A 26,314-nucleotide genomic window follows, 5' to 3' on the forward strand; every position below is an offset into this window, starting at 1 on the left:
ACCTATTCTCTACTGTGGCACACCATTGTAATATACCTATTCTCTACTGCAGCACACCGTTGTAATATATCTATTTTCTACTGCAGCACACCACTGTAATATACCTATTCTATACTGTAGCACACCATTGTAATATACCTATTCTTTACTGCAGCACACCATTATAATATACCTATTCTCTACTGCAGCACACCATTGTAATATAACTATTCTCTCCTGCGGCACACCATTGTAATATACCTATTCTCTACTGCAGCACACCTTTGTAATATACCTATTCTCTACTGCGGCACACCATTGTAATATTCCTATTCTCTACTGCGACAAACCATTGTAATATACCTATTCTCTACTGTGGCACACCACTGTAATATACCTATTCTGTACTGCAGCACACCATTGTAATCTACCTATTCTCTACTGCAGCACACCATTGTAATATACCTATTCTCTACTGCAGCACACCACTGTAATATACCTATTCTCTACTGCAGCACACCATTTTAATATACCTATTCGCTACTGCAGCACATCTTTGTAATATACCTATTCTCAACTGCATCACACCATTGTAATATACCTATTCTCTACTGCAGCACATCTTTGTAGTATGCCTATTCTCTACTGCAGCACACCATTGTAATCTACCTATTCTCTACTGCAGCACACCATTGTAATCTACCTATTCTCTACTGCAGCACACCACTGTAATATACCTATTCTCTACTGCAGCACACCATTGTAATATACCTATTCTCTATTGCAGCACACCACTTTAATATACCTATTCTCTACTGCGACACACCATTGTAATATACCTATTCTCTACTGCAGCACACCATTGTAATATACCTATTCTCTACTGCAGCACACCATTGTAATCTACCTGTTCTCTACTGCAGCACACCATTGTAATATAGCTATTCTCTACTGCAGCACACCATTGTAATATACCTATTCTCTACTGCAGCACACCACTGTAATATACCTATTCTCTACTGCAGCACACCATTGTAATATACCTATTCTCTACTGCAGCACACCATTGTAATATACTTATTCTCTACTGCAGCACACCATTGTAATCTACCTATTCCCTACTGCAGCACACCATTGTAATATACCTATTCTCTACTGCAGCACACCATTGTAATATACTTATTCTCTACTGCAGCACACCATTGTAATCTACCTATTCTCTACTGCGGCACACCACTGTAATATACCTATTCTCTACTGCAGCACACCATTGTAATCTACCTACTCTCTACTGCAGCACACCATTGTAAATTACCTACTCTCTACTGCAGCACACCATTGTAAAATGCCTATTCGCTACTGCAGCACACCATTTTAAGATACCTATTCTCTACTGCAGCACACCATTGTAGTATACCTAATCTCTACTGCAGCACACCATTGTAATATACCTATTCTCTACTGCAGCACACCATTGCAATATACCTATTCTCTACTGCAGCACACCATTGTAATATGCCTATTCTCTACTGCGGCACACCATTGTAATATACCTATTCTCTACTACAGCCCACCATTGCAATATACCTATTCTCTACTGTGGCACACCATTGTAATATACCTATTCTCTACTGCAGCACACTATTGTAATATACCTGTTCTCTACTGCAGCACACCATTATAATATACTTATTTTCTACTGCAGCACACCATTGTAATTTACCTATTCTCTACTGCAGCACACCATTGTAATATACCTATTCTCTACTGCAGCACACCATTGTAATATACCTTTTCTCTACTGCTGCACACCATTGTAATATACCTATTCTCTACTGCAGCACACCATTGTAATATACCTATTCTCTACTGCGGCACACCATTGTAATGTACCTATGCTCTACTGCAGCACACCATTGTAATATACCTATTCTCTACTGCAGCACACCGTTGTAATATACCTATTCTCTACTGTGGCACACCATTGTAATATACCTATTCTCTACTGCAGCACACCGTTGTAATATACCTATTCTCTACTGCTGCACACCACTGTAATATACCTATTCTGTATGGCGGCACACCATTGTAATATACCTATTCGCTGCTGCAGCACATCTTTGTAATATGCCTTTTCTCAACTGCATCACACCATTGTAATATACCTATTCTCTACTGCAGCACATCTTTGTAGTATACCTATTCTCTACTGCAGCACACCATTGTAATCTACCTATTCTCTACTGCAGCACACCATTGTAATCTACCTATTCTCTACTGCAGCACACCACTGTAATATACCTAATCTCTACTGCAGCACACCATTGTAATATACCTATGCTCTACTGTAGCACACCATTGTAATATACCTATTCTCTACTGCGACACACCATTGTAATATACCTAGACTCTTCTGCAGCACACCATTGTAATATACCTATTCTCAACTGCGGCACACCATTGTAATCTACCTATTCTCTACTGCAGCACACCATTGTAATATAACTATTCTCTACTGCAGCACACCATTGTAATATACCTATTCTCTACTGCAGCACACCACTGTAATATACCTATTCTCTACTGCAGCACACCATTGTAATATACCTATTCTCTACTGCAGCACACCATTCTAATATACCTATTCTCTACTGCAGCACACCATTGTAATATACGTATTCTCTACTGCTGCACACCATTGTAATCTACCTATTCTCTACTGCAGCACACCATTGTAATATACCTATTCTCTACTGCAGCACACCATTGTAATATACCTATTCTCTACTGCAGCACACCATTGTAATATACCTATTCTCAAATCCAGCACACCATTGTAATATACCTATTCTCTACTGCAGCACACCACTGTAATATACCTATTCTCTACTGCAGCACACCATTGTAATATACCTATTCTCTACTGCAGCACACCATTGTAATATACCTATTCTCTACTGCAGCACACCACTGTAATATACCTATTCTCTACTGTAGCACACCATTGTAATATACCTATTCTTTACTGCAGCACACCATTGTAATATACCTATTCTCTACTGCAGCACACCATTGTAATATACCTATTCTCTCCAGCAGCACACCGTTGTAATATACCTATTCTCTACTGCGGCACACCATTGTAATATACCTATTCTCTACAGCAGCACACTGTTGTAATAAACCTATTCTCTACTGCGGCACACCATTGTAATATACCTATTCTCTACGGCGGCACACCATTGTAATATACCTATTCTCTACTGCTGCACACAATTGTAATATACCTACTCTCTACTGCGGCACACCATTGTAATATACCTATTCTCTACTGCGGCACACCATTGTAATTTACCTATTCTCTTTTGCAGCACACCATTGTAATATACCTATTCTCTGCTGCAGCACATTTTTGTAATATACCTATTCTCTACTGTGGCACACCATTGTAATATACATATTCTCTACTGTGACACACCATTGTTATGTACCTATTCTCTGCTGCAGCACACCATTGTAATATACCTATTCTCTACTGCAGCACACCATTGTAATATACCTATTCTCTACTGCAGCACACCATTGTAATATACATATTCTCTACTGCAGCACATCTTTGTAATATACCTATTCTCTATTGTGGCACACCATTGTAATATTCCTATTCTCTACTGTGTCACACCATTGTAATGTACCTATGCTCTACTGCAGCTCACCATTTTAATATACATATTCTCTACTGCAGCACACCATTGTAATATACCTATTCTCTACTGTGGCACACCATTGTTATATACCTGTTCTACACTGCAGCACCCCATTGCAATATACCTGTTCTATACTGCAGCACACCATTGTAATATATCTATTCTCTACTGCAGCACACCATTGTAATCTACCTATTCTCTACTACAGCACACCATTGTAATCTACCTATTCTCTACTGCAGCACACCATTGTAATCTACCTATTCTCTACTGCAGCACACCATTGTAATCTACCTATTCTCTACTGCAGTACACCATTGTAATATACCTAATGTTAAGTTGTCAATCTCGCCTTCATTCTTGCTTGATGGGTTCGGAGCCGATCCCTCGGCTCCGACTCGGCACTTGCTAAGCTCGAGAGTCACTTTTACCAGCTCGAGGCAGCCCCATATCCCATGATGCAAGGCGGTAAGTATCCAGATCTCGTTTGCCGCTTCGCTTATGAGGTCCTCCTTTTACCAGCTCCTGGTAAGTGATTTACTACTTTGATATTTTAGCCCCTTTTTACTAAAAACCCTTTAAATTTTAGTTTTAAGTTAATTTTAAAGAATTTCTGACAGAAAATTCCCTGTCTCTTCTTATTTTTTTAGTCAAACTTTACCCATCCCATCCCCCCCCTGTTAGGGTGTGTGTGTGTGTGTTTTTCTAGTTATACCTTTTTGGTATATTCAATTTAATTTAATTCTTTGACTGGTGTGTGTGTGTGTTGTGTTACACCATGTCAAAAGAGAGGGTCTCAGGCTTTAAGAAGTGTGACTCGTGCTGTCAGAAGATGTCTCTGACAGACGGTCACACTTCTTGCCTGTATTGCCTGGGGCCTCTTCACTTGCAGGACTCCTGTGCTATATGTCATTCCTTCAGCCAGAGAGTCCTGCAGGAAAGAAGAAACAAACTAATACTTAGGGGCCTTCTGCCGGAGGGCTCTCCGCTAAGTCGGCTCCATCTAAAACTGCCAAATCTTCCAAGGCCCAGGCTTCTGTGTCAAAGCCTGCAGCCTCGCCCGACTCGCTCTGAGTCGAGATCGGCCCGCTGGAGCCGATTCTGGCTTAACTAAGCCTTCGCACCGATGGCTATCGGTGCCGATTCTGCATCGACCACGGTGTCGGCTCCGATCGGTTCCGAATACCATGTGGCACAGGCATCGTGTCGGCCCGATCGGCTCCGACACCGTTACTTTGTGGCTGTATCGGCTCCGTCTGGAGCCGATGCATCGAGCTACCTGTCGGCTCCGATAAGTTGTCGGCTCCGACAGGTTCTATAGTTTCATCGGTTCCGATGGCTCCTTCCAGGTAGAGGTCGAGGTCTCCTTCCTTGGAGCCGATACTTTCGGCTCCGGCTTCACCTCTCCTTCGAACGGAGCCATCAGAGCCGATCTTCAAGGTCATCCAGGCTTTCTGACCATGACTTAGAGAGAGTGGTCAGTAGATTACTTAAGTCACAGGCACTGGCCCAAATGTTACATAGTCCGTCTCAACAGACGACTATTGGTCCACACCCCGTTACAGTTCCTCCTTCAACTCTACCCCAGAGCTTGGAGTTGGAGTCTTCGAATGGTTACTGCTACGGCTGGAGGACAGATACCCCTTCTGTTCCTTCAGCCTCTACTCTTATCTCCTCTTGAGACCTTCCTTAGAGGGATTCGGTGGCCGGGCTTCCATGGTCTCCTCCGAGGGGTGAGTGGCATCGGACCCTTGTCCGAACCCGCTCTTCCCTTGGAGCCTCGGCCTTGGTGAGCTCGGCTCGACATCTGCCTCGGAGACTTCCCTTCGGTGGTCCCTGGAGTTCCTAGTTCTTGAACGGGTTCTCTCGGACCTGCCTGGGAGGAGCATTCAGGTGATGAAGAGTGTGCTGGCCACTGGTATCAGTCAGCAGTCTGTTCCCTTAGCTCCTCCCTCTATAGTGCCTGTTGACATCTCTGCCACTTCTCTTGCTACAGGACCCAGAGATCCTCCGCCTCAGGTTTCCCCATTGGGAATTCCCCCTCTTCCGAGGATTCTCCTGATGTTTCGGGAGATCCTCCTAGGAAGAGGACTTGTAAGAGGAAACATGTAGACTCCCCCAGATACTGACTTTGATGAGTCAGAGGATCCCCTAGATCCCCTCTGAGGATGTCTCCTTCTCAGACATCCTAGAACTCCTTAAACAGAGGGGAAACTGGCCCACCAACAATCCCTCTGAGGATGAGTCAGTATACCTAGAGGCGTTTGGATCTCGGCCCTCCACCTCCTGGGTGTCTCCTTCGACCCCTTATGCAGGTTATTGCCCGAAGTGGGCAGCTCCTGACTCTGTAGAGCCAGTCCCTAGGAGGCCTTCAAAATTTATCACTGCCCGTGTGACAAGCAATTCCTCACTAAGGGTGTCCCGCTGATGCCATGGTGGTGGCTGCTGCCACCAAGAAGGAACTTGCAGATCCTTCCGCACTGGCCCATCCTCCTAATAAGGACTCTAGGACCATGGATAGGTACGTAAGCGGATGTTTTCCTCAGCGACCTTTGCTATGCTCGCTGAATTACCTTTGTCACTTCACCAGACTCCAGAGGGATATCCTAAGGAGCTGGGTGAAGTAGTACAGGATCCTACAGCTGCAGGGGCTCAAGAAAAATTGCTTCGCAGCTAGGAACCCTTAATTCCATTGCAAACTCCTCCATGCGGCTAATATCATATGCTGCTGATGGATAGTAGAGCCGCAGGTACAGGTGTGGCTCTTAGACGCCAAGCCTGGATGCGGCTATGTGACTTTGCAGATCCCTTTAAGGCGTCCTTCACAAATTCTCCCTTTGATGGGTCAGCTTTGTTTGGCCCTCAGGTGAAGGAAACTTTGACCAGGTGTGAGCAGGACGGCAAGACTCTTTCTGCTGTAGGAGTCCGTTTTTCCACCCCTTCTAGACCTTACCCCAAAGGACAGAAAGGTGGCAAAATGTGGTTCTGCAAATCCCAAGGAGTCACGCCAGATTCACGTGGTCAGTTTACCCCTAGAGGCAGAGGGGGTAACAACAACAGATGCCGCTCTAGAGGCAGAGGGGTCCAAAACCAGGGAAACAGAGAGCCTCTCTCTGACAAGCCCTTTCAGCATCCCTGAGATGTTGCCCGGCTGTCCCTCCTTGGAGGCAGTCGGGGGAAGATTATCACTGTACCCAGAAGCCTGGCATTCCCTCACTCAAGACAGATGGGTACAGTCGATCATATCCAAGGGTTACATAATTCCTTTCGAGGAAAGTCCTTTCCCTCAAATTCCCTTCCAGATGTACCACCGGTCTAAGGGAAATTGCAGAGTTAGAAGTCTCAAAACTACTGCAAAAGAGCCATTCAGCCAGTTACAACAGACCATTCAGAGCCGGAATCTACTCAAGGTTCTTTTGGTCCCCAAAAGACGGGAGACTGGAGACCAATATTGGATCTCAGCAGACTCAACAAGTCTGTGAGGAAGACAAGATTCCGAATGGTCACTCTTCAGTCAATTCTGCCCTTCTTACAGAAGGACAACTGGATGTGCTCAATAGATCTTCAGGATGCGTACTATCACATCAAAATTCACAGGCGCTCCAGGAGATTTCTCCGCTTTCGGCTGGGGTCCAGTCATTTCCAGTTCAGAGCCCTGCCCTTTGGTCTCACTACAGCCCCCAGAGTGTTCACCAAATGCATGGCAGTGGTCACGGCTCACCTGAGATGTCAAGGATTCCAGGTGTTTCCGTATCTTGACGACTGGCTCCTGTCAGCCACCACCAGGCATCAGCTTATTCAAGCCAGGGATTACACAATAAGTCTTTGTTCTCATTTGGGCATCTCGATCAACTTCGAAAAGTCATCCTTATCGCCCTGCCAGTCTATTGCTTTCATAGGCGCAAACTTAAACACTGTTCGGATGTCAGCTACCCTTACAGATCAAAGAGTTTCAGACATTCAGAGTCATGTCAGGATCATTCTGGCCAACAAGAAAGTAAAGGCCAGAATGGTTCTAAAGGTATTAGGCCTCATGGCTGTGGCCATTACTCTTCTTCCCCTGGCTCGATTCTACATGCGCCTTCTTCAGTGGATGCTGTTCACACAGTGGTCGTACCAACAACTTCCAATGCGTCACCAGATTCTGGTGACACAGACTTGCAAAGATCATCTTGCTTGGTGGATCACATCTCCTCAGGTTCACCAAGGCAGGTACCCCCATCCCCGATAGCCACTGTCACCACGGATGCCTCCCTGATCGGGTGGGGGTCATTATCAGGGCAGGATGGTTCATGGGACGTGGCAGCCGCTCGAGTACCATCTGCACATAAATGTCCTGGAGATGAGAGCAGTGCTTTTAACGTTGCAAGCCCTCAACGACTTTCTTCCCGTAGGGACAATTGCAGTCCACACAGACAACATGTCTGTAGTTTGGTATATCAACAAACAGGGCGGAACCAAGTCCTACCCCTTGTGTCGAGAAGCGCGACTATGGCAATGGGCGATCTCCTCTCATCGGTTTCTGGTAGCAACGCATATCCCTGGGAAAACCAACATTGTAGCGGACAGATTGAGCAGAGCTATTCTCATGCCTCACGAGTGGTCTCTCAAGCAATCTATAGCAGAAGAGATATTTCTGGAATGGGGTCGCCCATGTTGCGATCTTTTGCTACTCCCCAAAACAGCAAATGCCCAGACTTCTTCTGTCTCTTCCCTCTACCAGGCCATCCCCCCAGAGACGCTCTGACCCAGGATTGGCCCCAGGGACTTCTTTATGCCTTCCCTCCATTTCCTCTGATCCCTCAAGTTATCCAGAAAGCTACCGTTTTGAGAGCCAAATTGATTCTCATTGCCCCTGGCCTCGACAAGTTTGGTTCCCGTTCCTCCATCATCACCTTTTGGTGCAGCCGTGGCATCTGGACCCAGTGCCAGATCTTCTGATTCACCAATCGGGTCAGCTGCACCGGTCTATCCCTTCTCTCAACCTCACAGCATGGTTGCTCCACTTCCTTCCTTAGCCAGGCTTCCTTTGATCTCTAACCCAGTTAGAGACATCATAGTAGCTTCGTTAAAATCCTCTACCAGGAGGATTTATACAAGCAAATGGAAACGTTTCTCTTATTGGGCTAAGGCCAAGAATATTGATCCTTTCACTGCCCCTGTTCAGGCAGTCCTGGACTTCTTAGCAGAGATTTTTCATGCAGGCTCCTCTTCTTCCACAGTCAGAGTTCAATTGGCTGCTATCTCCAACTTTCATGTCGGGGTAGCAGATCATAATATTATGTCCCATAGGCTCTGCAGGGCCTTCTTGAAAGGAATGTTCCTACTAAAGCCTCCAATCAGGAATCCTCCTCCTCAGTGGGATCTAAATTTAGTGCTGACATCCTTGATTCTTGCGGCCTTCGAGCCAGCTGTTTCTTGTTCCCTGAAATTTCTTTCTTGGAAAACTTTATTCCTAGTGGCTATTACATCGGCCAGGAGGGTGTCTGAACTTCATGCTCTATCGGTTCGACCCCCCTATTTGGTTTTTCACAAAGACAGAGTATCTTTGAGAACTAATCCGACCTTTTGCCTAAGGTCGCCTAAAGACCAATTTGAATCAATCCATTGATCTCCAGTATTTTTTCCAAACTATACAGACAGAGCTGAACAAAATCTACATTATCTTGATGTCCACCGTCAACTTAGATATTATTTGGACAGAACAAAAAATTTAGAAAATCTGATCAACTTTTTGTTTCCTATGCGGATAATAAAAAGGCCTTCCTGTTTCTAAAGTGACCTTGTCCAGATGGCTTTCTTCGGTCATCTCTGAAATTTATCTGCTCAGGGAAAACAGCTGTGCTCAAAACCTAAAGCACATTCAACTAGGAGCTTAGCTACTTCTACAGCTTTTCAAGCTAGACTTCCTTTAGACACTATTTGTGCAGCGGCCACTTGGGCCACTCCTCACACTTTTGTTTCCCATTACAAATTGGACTTGGCCTCCAGGGACAGAGCCAGTTTTGGCTCTACAGTCCTCAAGAGTCTGTTCCATTGAGCCACCCAGGATAGAGGTGCTAGGACGCTCCCATCAAGCAAGAATGAAGGCGAGATTGACAACTTAACATTAAGAAGTTATGTACCTACCATAACGTTCCATGTTAGTTGTCTTCTCGCCTTCTTTCTTGCGACCCTCCCTCCTTCCCCCAGGCCTGGACAGACCTTGTTATAAGAAATTATTATGCTGAAGACGATTCAGACCTGGCCCTTCTTCCATCCTGTAAGTTTTCTTTCTTCCTTTGGGAAGTGTTTTATGCTTGGTGCTATTGCCCTTTGTCATCAAACGAGATCTGGGTACTTACCGCCTTGCATCATGGGATATGGGGCTGCCTCGAGCTGGTAAAAGTGACTCTCGAGCTTAGCAAGTGCCGAGTCGGAGCCAAGGGATCGGCTCCGAACCCATCAAGCAAGAAAGAAGGCGAGAGAAGACAACTAACATGGAACGTTATGTTAGGTACATAACTTCTTATTCTCTACTGCAGCACACCATTGTAATATACCTATTCTCTACTGCAACACACCATTGTAATATACCTATTCTCTACTGCAGCACACCATTGTAATATACCTATTCTCTACTGCAGCACACCATTGTAATATACCTATTCTCTACTGCAGCACACCACTGTAATATACCTATTCTCTACTGCAGCACACCATTGTAATATACCTATTCTCTACTGCAGCACACCATGGTAATATACCTATTCTCTACTGCAGCACACCATTGTAATATACCTATTCCCTACTGCAGCACACCGTTGTAATATACCTATTCTCTACTGCGGCACACCATTGTAATATACCTATTCTCTACAGTAGCACACTGTTGTAATATACCTATTCTTTACTGCGGCACACCATTGTAATATACCTATTCTCTACGGCGGCACACCATTGTAATATACCTATTCTCTACTGAGGCACACCATTGTAATTTACCTATTCTCTACTCCAGCACACCATTGTAATATACCTATTCTCTGCTGCAGCACATTTTTGTAATATACCTATTCTCTACTGCGGCACACCATTGTAATATACCTATTCTCTACTGTGACACACCATTGTTATGTACCTATTCTCTACTGCAGCACACCATTGTAATATACCTATTCTCTACTGCAGCACACCATTGTAATATACCTATTCTCTACTGCAGCACACCATTGTAATATACCTATTCTGTACTGCAGCACATCTTTTTAATATACCTATTCTCTATTGCGGCACACCATTGTAATATACCTATTCTCTACTGTGACACACCATTGTAATGTACCTATGCTCTACTGCAGCTCACCATTTTAATATACCTATTCTCTACTGCAGCACACCATTGTAATATACCTATTCTCTACTGTGGCACACCATTGTTATATACCTGTTCTATACTGCAGCACCCCATTGCAATATACCTATTCTATACTGCAGCACACCATTGTAATATATCTATTCTCTACTGCAGCACACCATTGTAATATACCTATTCTCTACTGCAGCACACCATTGTAATCTACCTATTCTCTACTGCAGCACACCATTGTAATCTACCTATTCTCTACTGCAGCACACCATTGTAATATACCTATTCTCTACTGCAGCACACCATTGTAATATACCTATTCTCTACTGCAGCACACCATTGTAATATACCTATTCTCTACTGCGACACACCATTGTAATATACCTATTCTCTACTGCGGCACACCATTGTAATGTACCTATTCTCTACTGCGGCACACCTTTGTAATATACCTATTCTCTACTGCGGCACACCATTGTAATATACCTATTCTCTACTGCAGCACACCATTGTAAGATGCATATTCTCTACTGCATCACACCATTGTAATATACCTATTTTCTACTGCAGCACACCATTGTAATATACCTATTCTCTACTGCAGCACACCGTTGTAATATACCTATTCTCTTCTGCAGCACACCACTGTAATATACCTATTCTCTACTGCGACACACCACTGTAATATACCTATTCTCTACTGCGACACACCATTGTAATATACCTATTCTGTACTGTGGCACACCACTGTAATATACCTACTCTCTACTGCAGCACACCATTGTAATATACCTACTGTCTACTGCAACACACCATTGTAATTTGCCTACTCTCTACTGCAGCACACCATTGTAATGTACCTATTTGCTACTGCAGCACACCATTGTAAGATACCTATTCTCTACTGCAGCACACCATTGTAGTATACCTATTCTCTACTGCAGCACACCATTGTAATATACCTATTCTCTACTGCAGCACACCATTGCAATATACCTATTCTCTACTGCTGCACACCATTGTAATATGCCTATTCTCTACTGCGGCACACCATTGTAATATACCTATTCTATTCTACAGCACACCTTTGTAATATACCTATTCTCTACTGTGGCACACCATTGTAATATACCTATTCTCTACTACAGCACACTATTGTAATATACCTAATTTCTATTGCAGCACACCATTGTAATATACCTATTCTCTACTGCAGCACACCATTTTAATATACCTATTCTCTACTGCAGCACACCATTGTAATATACCTATTCTCTACTGCGACACACCATTGTAATATACCTATTCTCTACTTCAGCACACCATTCTAATATACCTATTCTCTACTGCAGCACACCATTGTAGTATACCTATTCTCTACTGCAGCCACCATTGTATTATACCTATTCTCTACTGCAGCACACCATTGTAATATACCTATGCTCTACTGCAGCACACCATTGTAATATACCTATTCTCTACTGCAGCACACCGTTGTAATATACCTATTCTCTACTGCGGCACACCATTGTAATATACCTGTACTCTACAGCAGCACACTGTTGTAATATACCTATTCTCTACTGTGGCACACCATTGTAATATACCTATTCTGTACGGTGGCACACCATTGTAATATACCTATTCTCTACTGCTGCACACCATTGTAATATACCTACTCTCTACTGCGGCACACCATTGTAATATACCTATTCTCTACTGCGGCACACCATTGTAATATACCTATTCTCTACTGCCGCACACCATTGTAATATACCTATTCTCTACTGCGGCACATTTTTGTAATTACCCATTCTCTACTACGGCACACCATTGTATTATACCTATTCTCTACTGTGACACACCATTGTAATGTACCTATTCTCTAATGCAGCACACCATTGTAATATACCTATTCTGTACTGCAGCACACCATTGTAATATACCTATTCTCTACTGCAGCACACCATTGTAATATATCTATTCTCTACTGCATCACACCACTGTAATATACCTATTCTCTACTGCAGCACACCATTGTAATATACCTATTCTCTACTGCAGCACACCATTGTAATATACCTATTTTCTACTGCAGCACACCACTGTAATATACCTATTCTCTACTGAGCACACCACTGTAATATCCCTATTCTGTATGTTATCACACCATTGTAATGTACCTATTCTCTACTGTGGCACACCATTGTAATCTACATATTCTCAACTTTGGCACACCATTGTAATCTACCTATTCTCCACTGCAGCACAGCATTGTAATATACCTATTCTCTACTAAAGCACATCATTATAATATACCTATTCTCTTCTGCGACACACCACTGTAATATATCTACTCTCTACTGCAGCACACCATTGTAATATACCTATTCTCTACTGCAGCACACCATTGTAATATACCTATTCTTTACTGCAGCACACCATTGTAATATACCTATTCTCTACTGCAGCACACCATTGTAATATAACTATTCTCTCCTGCGGCACACCATTGTAATATACCTATTCTCTACTGCAGCACACCATTGTAATATACCTATTCTCTACTGCGGCACACCATTGTAATATTCCTATTCTCTACTGTGACAAACCATTGTAATATACCTATTCTCTACTGTGGCACACCACTGTAATATACCTATTCTGTACTGCAGCACACCATTGTAATCTACCTATTCTCTACTGCAGCACACCATTGTAATATACCTTTTCTCTACTGCAGCACACCACTGTAATATACCTATTCTCTACTGCAGCACACCATTTTAATATACCTATTCGCTACTGCAGCACATCTTTGTAATATACCTATTCTCTACTGCATCACACCATTGTAATATACATATTCTCTACTGCAGCACATCTTTGTAGTATACCTATTCTCTACTGCATCACACCATTGTAATATACCTATTCTCTACTGTGGAACACCATTGTAATATACCTATTCTCTACTGCAGCACACCATTGTAATATACCTATTCTCTACTGCAGCACACCATTGTAATCTACCTATTCTCTACTGCAGCACACCATTGTAATATACCTATTCTCTACTGCAGCACACCATTGTAATCTACCTATTCTGTACTGCAGCACACCAGTGTAATATACTTATTATCTAGTGCAGCACACCATTGTAATACACCTATTCTCTACTGCAGCACACCATTGTAATATACCTATTCTCTACTGCGACACACCATTGTAATATACCTATTCTCTACTGCAGCACACCATTGTAATCTACCTATTCTCTACTGCAGCACACCATTGTAATCTACCTATTCTCTACTGCAGCACACCATTGTAATATACCTATTCTCTACTGCAGCACACCACTGTAATCTACCTATTCTCTACTGCAGCACACCATTGTAATATACCTATTCGCTACTGCAGCACACCATTGTAATATACCTATTCTCTACTGCGGCACACCATTGTAATATACCTATTCTCTACTGTGGCACACCATTGTAATGTACCTATTCTCTACTGCAGCACACCATTGTAATATACCTATTCTCTACTGCAGCACACCATTGTAATATACCTATTCTCTACTGTGGCACACCATTGTAATGTACCTATTCTCTACTGCAGGACACCATTGTAATGTACCTATTCTTTACTGCAGCACACCATTGTAATATACCTATTCTCTACTGCAGCACACCATTGTAATATACCTATTCTCTACTGCAGCACACCATTGTAATATACCTATTCTCTACTGCAGCACACCATTGTAATATACCTATTCTCTACTGCAGCACACCGTTGTAATCTACCTATTCTCTACTACAGTACACCATTGTAATCTACCTATTCTCTACTGCAGCACACCATTGTAATATACTTATTCTCTACTGCAGCACACCATTGTAATATACTTATTCTCTACTGCAGCACACCATTGTAATGTACCTATTCTCTACTGCAGCACACCATTGTAATATACCTATTCTCTACTGCAGCACACCACTTTAATATACCTATTCTCCTTTTAAGATTTGTCATACTGTTCACATTTAAAGCTAATATTTTCAGCTTTTAAGAACAGTTAGTATAATAAATTGTTTATCCCTTTCCTTTCATATGTTCTCTAAGCATTATGTCTTTGAATTTTCTTTTTTATTTCTTTAACTCTTTCCCATCAAATTCTTTTTATTTTTTACTGTGCACCAATCTGCTTCTTCCTCACTTGTCTCCTGTTTCTTTTTCCTTATTTTCTTTAACTTCATGTATAACCTCTTTATCAGTTCCATCTTTTTGCACATTTTCATGTCTAACACATTCTATCTCTTTATCCTGTATAACTTCATTTTTTTGTACATTCATTTCATATTCTAGCCATGAGTGACTGGTATTGCCGCGTTGTTGCTCTTTAAATCACATTTGTTTGCATTATGCCCTGTTTTACCACATAAATAACATCTTTTTTATCACATTCATTGATTAAATCATCATTTTTTTTCCATAGAAATAACACATTTTTGGTTGACCCCTGTGTTTCACAAAACCTTATTACCACTAACATCAATAATACTAGGTACGCATATAACATTATCATTTTCCATTTTCAGTATTATGCCACTTTCCCATCCCCCAGTCCATAGTCCTCTTTCATCATATACTTTTGTAGTCTCCATTACTTCTTGACATATAGTTAACAAATGTTCTTTCAGTTCTTTTGCTTCAACTTCAGTTCTAAACTGGATCATTAGTCTTTTTTTTTTTTGTCTGTAAAAAGTTTGCAAGACAGTCTGACTTGGATAAATATTTTTCTTTTGTTCATATGCACCCAAAAACATTTTCCATGGTCTGCCCAGTTTCAAATATCAAGTCACAAAAAGTCTCTTTATTAATTAAAATGAATGCTTTTACCTCTTTTACGTTGACACCCAGAGGTGCTATGACAAAGTCCAAATACCTGTCCAAACTTTCTTCTTTTTTTACAGCTCACACATACTTTATACTTCTTTTTTGTTTCTTTTATTTCTTCTTTGCTTCTTCTCCCACAATTTGTGCATAAGTTATTGTCTCTGGAACTTCTCTGGACAGTCTCTTCTTCTCCTTTTTCTTCTGCTATTTTCTCCATGATGTCACTCTGTGAAATTGCTACTCCACTTTCTGGTTCACTTTGGTTTACCATTTCTTCCAAATAAACATCCCGCAACCCTCCCGATTGGAGGGTGGTAATTATACATTTCACAGAGGCAACTGTCTCTCTTTCAAACAATCTCCTCTGAAAGTTTTCCTCTGAATCCATCTCTGTTAGAGCTACAATCTCCTTTTCTTCCAATGTCACTGTTTTTTCTGCACCCACAGCATCAGATAAAAGTTTTGGTAGCAATTCTACCATTTCAACTACATTTTCATCAACCTTCACTTCATTTTCAGACAAAGCTGAATCAGCCATATTTTCTTCCTGTTCCTCCTGACTGCCTCCATGCCTGGACAGGAAGCAGAATTGTAACACACAAATCCTTCCTCTGATGCTCTGGCCAGATTTCCCTAATGATATAAATACCACCTGAGGTATACTCTGAAAAGTGGCTACCAGCCTATTGCACTAAGTCAGTCAATCAAGAATAAATAAATAAAATAAAGTAAAATATTTTAAAACAGCTAACACCTAGTCCTGTGATCTAACATAACACTTAGAAAACATACTTATCCAAAAATGTCAAGCTTGTTCCTAGTGTAGAAGATGTGATTAAGAAGAGAAGGGACCCTGGAATCATTCAAAATAGGAGCTGCCTTAACTTTGGTTTTGCAGGAATTCAGTTTCAACCAGTTAGTTGATACCGAAGACAGAGGAGTTGGCATACGTGACATAGTTATCTCTGAATTATATTATGCCATTTTTGGAGATGTCTTGCTCATTTGCATATGTACTGCACACCAGCTGATTCTTTAATGCAGAGTAACAGATCTGTATGATACCCTTTAACACTGTTAACTATGATTTATACTAAATATTAACAGTGCTGAGTCAGTGCAATGATCATTTACAGAATGCATAATGTCTCCTAATCCCACCTTTAGACATGTTCTCTGTTTTTAAACTCATTATGAGATGCATCTTTTAATTCTTTCAGTTCATTGCTTGATTTTGTTCTTAATTTAAAATATGTGTGTGATTCATTTCGCTAAGAAACTTGTAATAAATTATTTTCACTGATTCTTGATATCTCTATAAGTTTTCCTTAGCTGACATTTTAGGAAAAATAAAGAAATCAGATGCATGACTAAGCGAATGAACACCCCATCAAGTTTTATTATCAAATAATTTAGAAATATCATACTAATATAAGCTAATTAATGGTGATCAATTGTTTATAAGAAATATGTTGTACACGCCTGACAACTCGACCGGATTATCTCATTGGCTTCTTCTTTGTTTTCTTCTCTGCTCTTCACTTCTGATTTACAGTATAGCACAAGATGTGTGTCAGGTTGTATTTGCCCCGATGGAAAGGCTCTAACTGCTGATGGAAACTGCATTGCAGAGGAACAGTGCCCATGTAGATACAATTCAGTGGCCTATAACAATGGCGACAAAATCAAAGTGGACTGTAATACCTGGTATGTTATTAAATTACTTATCTGATGACAGCATTGATTAACTAAGATAAAGAAAGGATCATTCTTAGAAAATATTAGCTGTTTATATATATATATATATATATATATATATATATATATATATATATATATATATATATATATATATATATTATAGATTTATGAGAGATTGCTAGGCTAATGGCCCCAGGTGGATTTCTTAGGCCTATTCAGGCTTCCCAAATGTTTTAGACCATGGCTCTGGCAGCAGTTAATAGTCTGCTTTGAGCCTTCTTGGAGAGCATTTGTGTCTTTGGAGAATTCTATGACTGTGCTTAGACTGTAGTTACCTGCAAAATGGGTCTACTGGAGGCTCTACATGTTGGCCTTAACTTCAAAGGAGTAAATGCCAAAAAAGGAGAGGCTGCAGTACTGATCCTGAGGGATTCCACTAGTGACTGGCCTGTTTATGGAGGTACACTATGCTATGTTAACTCCTTGGGTCCAATCTGTTTACCAGCTGACTATCCATTGGATGACATAGAGGTTTATACCTAATTTTGTCAGTTTGTCTACAATGCTTGAGTAGGGTATTGTGTCGACTGCTTTGGGCAGATCAAGAGAGCCAGTATGCACTGTTTTGCCCTCATCCATTATTTCGGTGATCTTTTTGAATAAGACCACCAGGGTGCATTGACATAGCTTGCTCTTGATGAAACCAAACTCATATGGACCTAGTGTCTGTACATTTCCATGTCATTGTTTATCTTTTCCATGATAATTCTTTCCATTGCTTTGCATATGAGACCAGTCAGAATTATAGGTCTGTCGTTACCCTGGTCCATCCATTTGCTGAGCACAAAGCCTGTTTGGAGGCTATGGTTAAATAGTGATTCTAGTAGTCCTGATAGGTTGTGTTTCATGCTTTTAAGGAGACATACTGGGATATTATTTGAGATCATTAATGCAGTGTTCTTCGCCTTAGGGGCTGCATTCAGGACCTGTTCCCTTGTGATAGTTGGGATGTTAAGGTTGATGGTATTACTTGAGGTGTGTCTGCAGGGGAGAGGCTGTAAAACTGAAGCTAAATTTGCTGGTTAATAGATTTGCTATTTCTTCATATCCTATTTTGGTCCTGTTCTCTACTTAAAGGTTACATGGCAGATGTTCAACAAACAGGCAGCTTCTGGTGTTATACATGAACTTTCTATACTGGCACCATATAATATATATATATATCTATATCTCTATCTATATTTATATGCCTATATAGATATAGATATATAGATACATATAGATAGATGTGTTTACTTTAAGTGAGGTACAGTTAGGAATACTCAGGAAATGAGGAGACATACACATGATGCATACATACTCAATGCTTACTGACACAGAGCTTCGCATTGTATGACTTGCTTTCCAGTGTAAAATGCACCCGTTTAAAGATCTATGACTATATTATATTGACACATTTAAGCTAAAGATGCCTTTAGCTCATTGTTGAATCATTGTACACTATTACAGTTTAAAACAAGAAATTATACTCCATCATTTTGTAGGGATACCCTTGTTTTCTTGCAGTAATGTATTTCAGTTTGTAGTATATCATGTCACATTACAGACATTTTTTCTGTAGGTAAGTCCTAATTGTGTCAAGTTATTTCAGGTTGTTTCCATGTCAAAATGGCACACCCAGAACCTTAATAAATTTAATTTGTACAGGTATTTCCCCATCTGATAGTATTTATTTTACATTTCCTTTACAGCACATGTAAGGACAGAAAGTGGGACTGTACCACCAAAGAGTGCCAGGCAACCTGCGTTGTCTATGGAGAAGGGCATTACATTTCCTTTGATGGACGCCGCTTTAATTTTAATGGAGATTGTGAATATGTCTTAGCACAGGTATTGCTACCCTCTTGGTTTGATTTTTAAATCAAAATAGCACTCATTGTTATATAAGAAAATAAACTTATTATTCAAAATGAAAATGGGAAATGTGATAAACTTTTAATTTATAAACCATTTGCCTGGTTACTGATACAGCAAGACCTCAGAACACAAAATCATGTTTTCATTAAATATTTCAAAAACTACAACTTCAACAAAAATGTGATTATTTTTCTTACAAGGAGCCTAAGAGCTATTTATGTCTAAATCTGTATAATTTAGTTGTTTTACATTGTTGTTTTTTTTCAGGTCACTTTGTTTGTTCACGTTCTTATATTATCAAAGTTTATTGTTATAATTATCAGTACTTGTACTTTTTGCTGATCTTGTTTTATATTATTTCACTATTATCGATATAATAGGGTCTATATTAGAACATCGAAGTTTCAAAACTTCTAATGTTCTAATATCGACCCCTATTCAGCGAAAGCTGAAAATATCGAAGCAACAGAAAAACTATTTTTTCCTAGGGAAAGAATTTGGTTGTCCATTTCTGTTGCTTCAGTATTTTCAGCGCTGTGGTGGAAAGTTACGGGTCAGGTTCAGGTAAGTGTGCGACTGAGTGTGGGTTAGGTTAGTTAGGGTTAGGGCATGGTTTAGGTAAGTGTGCGATTGTGTGGACGCGAGGGTTAGGGTGGGTTAGGTGAGTTAGGGTTAGGGCATGGTCAGGTAAGTGTGCGATAGTGTGGACGTGAGGGTTAGGGCAGGGTAGGTGAGTTTGGGTTAGGGCGCGGGTGAGGTGAATATGCGATAGTGATGGACCTTAGGGTTAGGGTTTGGGTTAAGGTAAGTGGATAGTTAGTGGTGTGTGTATAGTTTAGTGTAGGTTTTGGTGTAAGATTTTAGGTGTATGTGTGTGCATTGCTGTTTGTTTGGTGTGCTTGTGTTGTGTGTATGTGTTTTGGAACAGCAAATTATCTGTTCTGTATGTTCGATGTTTTAGCTTTCGCTGAATAGAGGTCGATATTAGAACATCCGAAGTTTTGAAACTTTGATGTTCTAATATAGATCCATATAATAGTCTATATTCAACTCATCAAGATTTTCAAACTTCAAAGAAACACATAGCAGTACTATCTCTTTCAGTGTTAACATAATAATAAAATATAATTGAAACTGTTTGAAATTGAAATCAAATAATTCTGCACAAATTCACTTTCAATAAATGACTATTAAGGTGAAAATCATCAATACATTTCATGTTTATGTACATTATTTAATTCTGACTTATTTTGACCCCCACGGTGAGAACTCATTTGTTTTAGATGTCATTTTTAGATAGACTAATACACATTCATAAACTGTGTTTATTTTTAGACTTAACTATTAAGATTGGCTATACAATAACATTTGTAGTATTAGCCAGACAAGAATGCAGTACTCTATACAGCAATTGTGCTTGAAGCATCATTTAAAGTCTTCAAATGCCATGTCAAAGAAAATAGGCGGTACAGTAGTGCAGTGGTTAACATTGTCGACGCACAGTAAGAGGTTCTCTGGTTCGATTCTTGGCTGGGGTGCCTTCTGTACAGAGTCTGCATGTCCTCCCTGCTTTCCTAGATTCATAGGTTCATAGGTAGGTACTAGGCTATCTGCCCGAAGACATTTATAAGCCTAGCCAGAATGTTTTGGCTTTCACCGTCCCAAATATTCAACATTTATATTATTACAATAAAACACAATTTCTTTGCATTTCTATTCATTCTCACCTCATGCATAACCAACCATAACACTGCCATAATATGAACTATATAATTACTTTCTGACAAAACATTCTGTCATATACATTTCACTCCATATTAAGCACTCTATGCAGAATTCAGGGCACTCTACTTTCCCACCTCTTACCTCTTCAGAAGGTTACCCTTACTTAGGCACAGGGTATTGATCTCTGGTAATCCCTGCACCTGTACTTGGCATTGATGTTCCTAATTCACTGCAACTACAATGTCATCTGTTTCATCACTCACTCTTGTCTCTTTGTTTGATTGGTTTGCCCTTTGCTGTACACTGTTCTTATACCTTCTTGCCAACTATTGTCCATGCAGACTCCATAGTTTTTGCATCCAGATCTTAACTCCTCTTTCTGTATAAATGTTCAAACCTTCTACTTTGCAAACCTTAGCTGGCACCTATAAAGAAGTTGAAGTTCTAGTCTTGTTCTAGTCTTTCATTTTCAGCTCATCCCTTCTCTTTATACACCCCTAAAAAGGAATAAGCCATAACAATTTAGTGTCTTCTTCCTCAGAAATTTACTCCAGACCTTTCTTGCCCTGTCCACACTACAACCCCCTATATGTACATCACATATGCATCTTTTCAGCATTTTCCTCCATGCAGCTCCAGTACTCTGTGGATGGATACCATCCTTCTTGGTGGATCCTTACAGGGGTTCTGTACCATCTGTGCACCATCCTTCTATACTGATCCCCACAGGGCCAGCCTATTTTAAAAATGTTTATCGTTGCTAATATTCCTTTGCAAAATCATTGTTGCAACCTTATAAATTGCTACTAATGTAGTGACAAGCTCAGATCAGCATGAGATATAGAAATTGGATTGGTTGGACTACATAATCCACAGCCCATGTATAACACTGAGACTATAAACGCCTTTGTCAGACCCATATAAAATTTTTACATTGGGACAGAATAAGCCAATATGACTTCAAATGTTTTGAAAGCACAGCAGGTATTAAGATTGTGCTCTGACAGTCATATGAGCAAAATAAAGATTGTTTACTCTTCCTGTTAATCCCATGATGCCCAATAGAAGAAGGATGTAAAATACCAACAGCCCTCAGAAATAAGATATAAAATACCAGAGCTAGTCAGGAATGATGCATCATCAGTGTTGGTAATGTCCTCACCAGTTTATCACAGTTCAGAAAAAATAATCGTCTAAGTTATAGCAGGGTAGCAGTCATATGCAACACGAAGGAGAACATCAAACAGAAGAGAGTCATCATTTCAGTCAAATGGAGGCTTGGAGACTAAAGGAACTCACAGACAAGTCACAATGATGACCTCATTCATTTGTGGAGGTGCAGCTCTTCAGTAATGCCATAAGTATAGCCAAGCCAGCCTCAAACAAAAAGCAAACAAACCAGTTATCATTTCTTCAGTGGTCTCATTAGTCATGCAAGATCTACCTTCTGAAAAAAAATAGAATTAAGAAGGCATCCAAGAAATGTCTACAGACACTTTAGGCAATGGAAACACTCATTAGCAACCACCATTGGGCTACCACATCTTCAAATATACAAACTTTATTTATATATTTATTACAGTTTGGTGACCAGGATAGTCCACTGGGCCTGGAAGAGCCCATTTTCAGTGGAGGCCCAGGGAGAAAAGCTCCACAGGATGTAGATAATTTTACAATAGTTATACAGAAGTAAATAAAGTAGTAGAACAGTGACAAATACAGAGATAATATGCAATTTGTTAAAAAAGTCATAACATTCTAATCCTAGGTAATGATTTACAAAAGTGAGATTCATGTAGTCTAAACATACTAAAAGTACAGGCATTTCAGATGAAAAAAAAACATGTAAGTAAAACATTTATGTACAGATAAAAAAACAAGCTTTTTTGGAAGTTAGAAATATGAGGAAAGAACAGAGAGAAGAAGGTGAGGTGGGAGAGGTAAAGGTGGTATATAGTGGAGAAAGGGAGTGCGTTGGGGGGACGTTTATGAGGTATAGGGTAGGAGAGGAAGCAGAGTCAAAGGGTAAAAGAGCACAGTGATAGAAAGTTGAGGTATATAGTGCATATATTGTATTTTAAAAACCCTCTCTAACACTTTTCGCTTTAAAATGCTGATGCCAGTTGATTCAAAAACTTTTTGGGGCATTAGTTAAAGTCTAAAAATCTAAAAATGTTGTTATTTTACACCAGACTAAACCAAAGTCTATTCTTTTTAAAACAATGCAAGAATTCCAGCAAATTAATATACATTTCAGCCACTGCCAGGCAATGCCATCCATCTACCATCTTTACTTATGGGTGATCAAAGGAGATATTAATGGTACAACTGACAAAACAATTTAAAAGCTTGTTTATATTTGTCTATTTTAGTTTTAATTCTATAAAAGCATCATTAATTCATTTTCATATTTCTTTCTTTCTTTTCCATTTAGGACTATTGCTCAAGTAATGATGGGAAGGGAACTTTCCGTATTATTACAGAAAACATCCCTTGTGGCAGAACCGGTGCTTCCTGCTCAAAGTCCATAAGTTTGCACCTTGAAGTAAGTTCCTTCCAGTCAAACTAAATGTTTTCTTAATCTTTCTTTCATTTATTAATGTTATGGATCCTAAAATTAAAAATGTATGTCTTTTCTGCCTGTAACACTAAAACCTGAATATTTTAGTATTGAGAAGGGAGCTGAGAGGATAGTTTAAATGGATTTTGTGACAGCTACAGGGCATTGCTATCATTTCTTTTTTATCTTTGAAAAGTAAACTACCACTTAATGTGCAAAAATTATGATCTGACTGTATGTTGCTTGAATACTAGAATATGCAAAGCAAACTTCTTGTTCTTGTATTCCATTCAGCTCCGACTGTGTGTGTGTGTGTGTGTGTGTGTGTGTGTGTGTGTGTGTGTGTGTGTGTGTGTGTGTGTGTGTGTGTGTGTATATATATATATATATATATATATATATATATATATATGTGTGTGTGTGTGTGTATGCTTTTTTCTAAAACTTTATTACTCTTTTTCATTAAAACAAGCATAATGAAAACAAATATATTTTAGCATACTTATCATATAACTGAAAGACATTTAAATATAACACAAATTAAAATATTACTAATTACTATTAAGCCAATTATACTAAGAATAATTACAAAAATAAATATTGTCTAAAACTAATTTTTCTACAATCTATGCAGTTTATCAACTCACTCATACAATAGTAATACAACGTCTTACTACACTATAAACATTATGTCAATACTACCCTTATATTTTCCAATTAAAAGGATAGTATAGGCCAACAATTTTAATTGATAACTTTTTTATTTAAATGTCTGTGTAACAGTATTAATTTTATTTGCATAAACACTAGTAGTTACATTCAAAGCTCAGAAAAAGGAAACATAATAGATCTTCCTGTTTTTTACTTGTTTTTCATGCAACATCTAAAAGACGCCAAAGAACTGAGAACTGATCTTTACTAATACACAAAGAAGTTAGAACATTGAATACAACTTAAGGTTGAATTAACTGAAATCTAACTGATCAGAACTCTAATTTTGTCCAAAATTCAGTTAATTTAAAAACATAAAAAATGCATTCCAATGAACTCTTAACTCCAAGTTACATCTCCAACAATAGCAATTGTCTTTGTTATATATTTTCAAAGTTAAGAAACACTTTATAAGTAATTAACTATGCATAACTTTGCCAAAATTAAGATGATACTGCTCTTTATCTGAAGCCAATACCATGGACATATCTATATCAGCAAAATACTGATAGCTTGAATTAGGTAATTCCTGTAAGAATTTTGGTATAAATATTCTAAATGTTAAAATAATTTTACATAATTGCAATGTGTTTGTATTAGTTGTTTCATTCAATAATATTGTGCTACCTATAGACAAGGAAACTAATACGGTAAACCATTTAACTTCAATTCCAAGATTTTGTTGCTTTATAGTATTCAAAAAATCCCAACATAAAAGAAACTGGAGATTCTATTTTTAACTCTGGATATCTGTATATAAGATTTTGAAAGAACTTTCTAATCGCAGTCATATATTTGGAGTGTGGAGGAGCAACAATATACCTGTACATGTGATTATTAGTGTAAAAATATCTTATTATCTATAAAATTTAAACACTAATTTGATATTTAAGTGTCCTAATGTTACATAAAACTTTAGCCATTTCATTAAATTTTTTGCAGAGTAAGTTACAATTGTATCTATCCAGTGAATTATCACCATACATGATAGCATAAGATTCAATATTTCGGAGCCCTAATCCATCACTTTTTATGCCCTCTTATGTTCTAATCTAGCATTTGAATGTAATTCTATGTTTATTTGGGCACCAAAGGTAAGCTGTAAACATATTATTCAAATTTTTAGTATGTCTCATGCCCTAGTTTAAGTCTATAGTTTTGAATTATTTAGAATAATTTTGGTAATAGTATCATTTGAGCCAGACTCAGTCTGTCTTCAAACATAAAAAGTAACATTATACAGTTAAAATCTTAGACAATATTTTCATATTTAACTTTAATAAAGTCTTATGAAATGTATTTAACTCTTAAATAATTATATTAGTTAACATTTCCAGTTATATTATACATAACTAGTACAGAATGATTTACCTTGGATTTATTTTATTTTCATTAGGTGTTAGTTTAAAATCTTTTCAATTTTTAATATACTGTCTACAGATTATATAGAGGAGATAATATTAGCTAATCTGTAAGTTAGAAATTTTGAAATTGACAATCACTCTCCATTTTGAAACGTTCAGTAATTTATTTTATCTAACAGAGTTTGCTGATGTTTCCATTGCTGAAGCAAATGAAAGTGGAAAATGCAGGGATCTTTGTTAAGTTTTTTTTTTTTTTTTTTGCAATACATAACTACTTGAAAAATAGAATACAAAAAATGATGTGTAATCATTTTATTAGAGGGAAACCTAACCTGCTCTACAGCCTTAAACACTACTGTCAATTTAGGGAATCAAAAGCATTTTTAACATCAAC

The 26,314-nt window shown here is 39.2% G+C and overlaps 1 protein-coding gene across 42 annotated transcripts in view; it reads left to right on the top strand.

The window, feature by feature from the left end:
• LOC122791684 (mucin-2-like) overlaps positions 1 to 26,314 on the top strand; it is a 732,148-nt gene that overhangs the window by 470,208 nt on the left and 235,626 nt on the right. For all 42 annotated transcript variants that reach the window (XM_044059549.1, XM_044059571.1, XM_044059534.1 and 39 more), the window contains 3 exons: positions 17,498 to 17,649; positions 19,395 to 19,533; positions 23,720 to 23,830. In XM_044059549.1, coding sequence (XP_043915484.1) covers positions 17,498 to 17,649; positions 19,395 to 19,533; positions 23,720 to 23,830 — 402 coding nt within the window. The remainder of the gene's footprint in view (positions 1 to 17,497; positions 17,650 to 19,394; positions 19,534 to 23,719; positions 23,831 to 26,314) is intronic.

This window comes from Protopterus annectens, chromosome 17.part0 (genome assembly GCF_019279795.1).
Source record: "Protopterus annectens isolate FY-2018-M chromosome 17.part0, PAN1.0, whole genome shotgun sequence".
Lineage (NCBI taxonomy): Eukaryota > Metazoa > Chordata > Ceratodontiformes > Protopteridae > Protopterus > Protopterus annectens.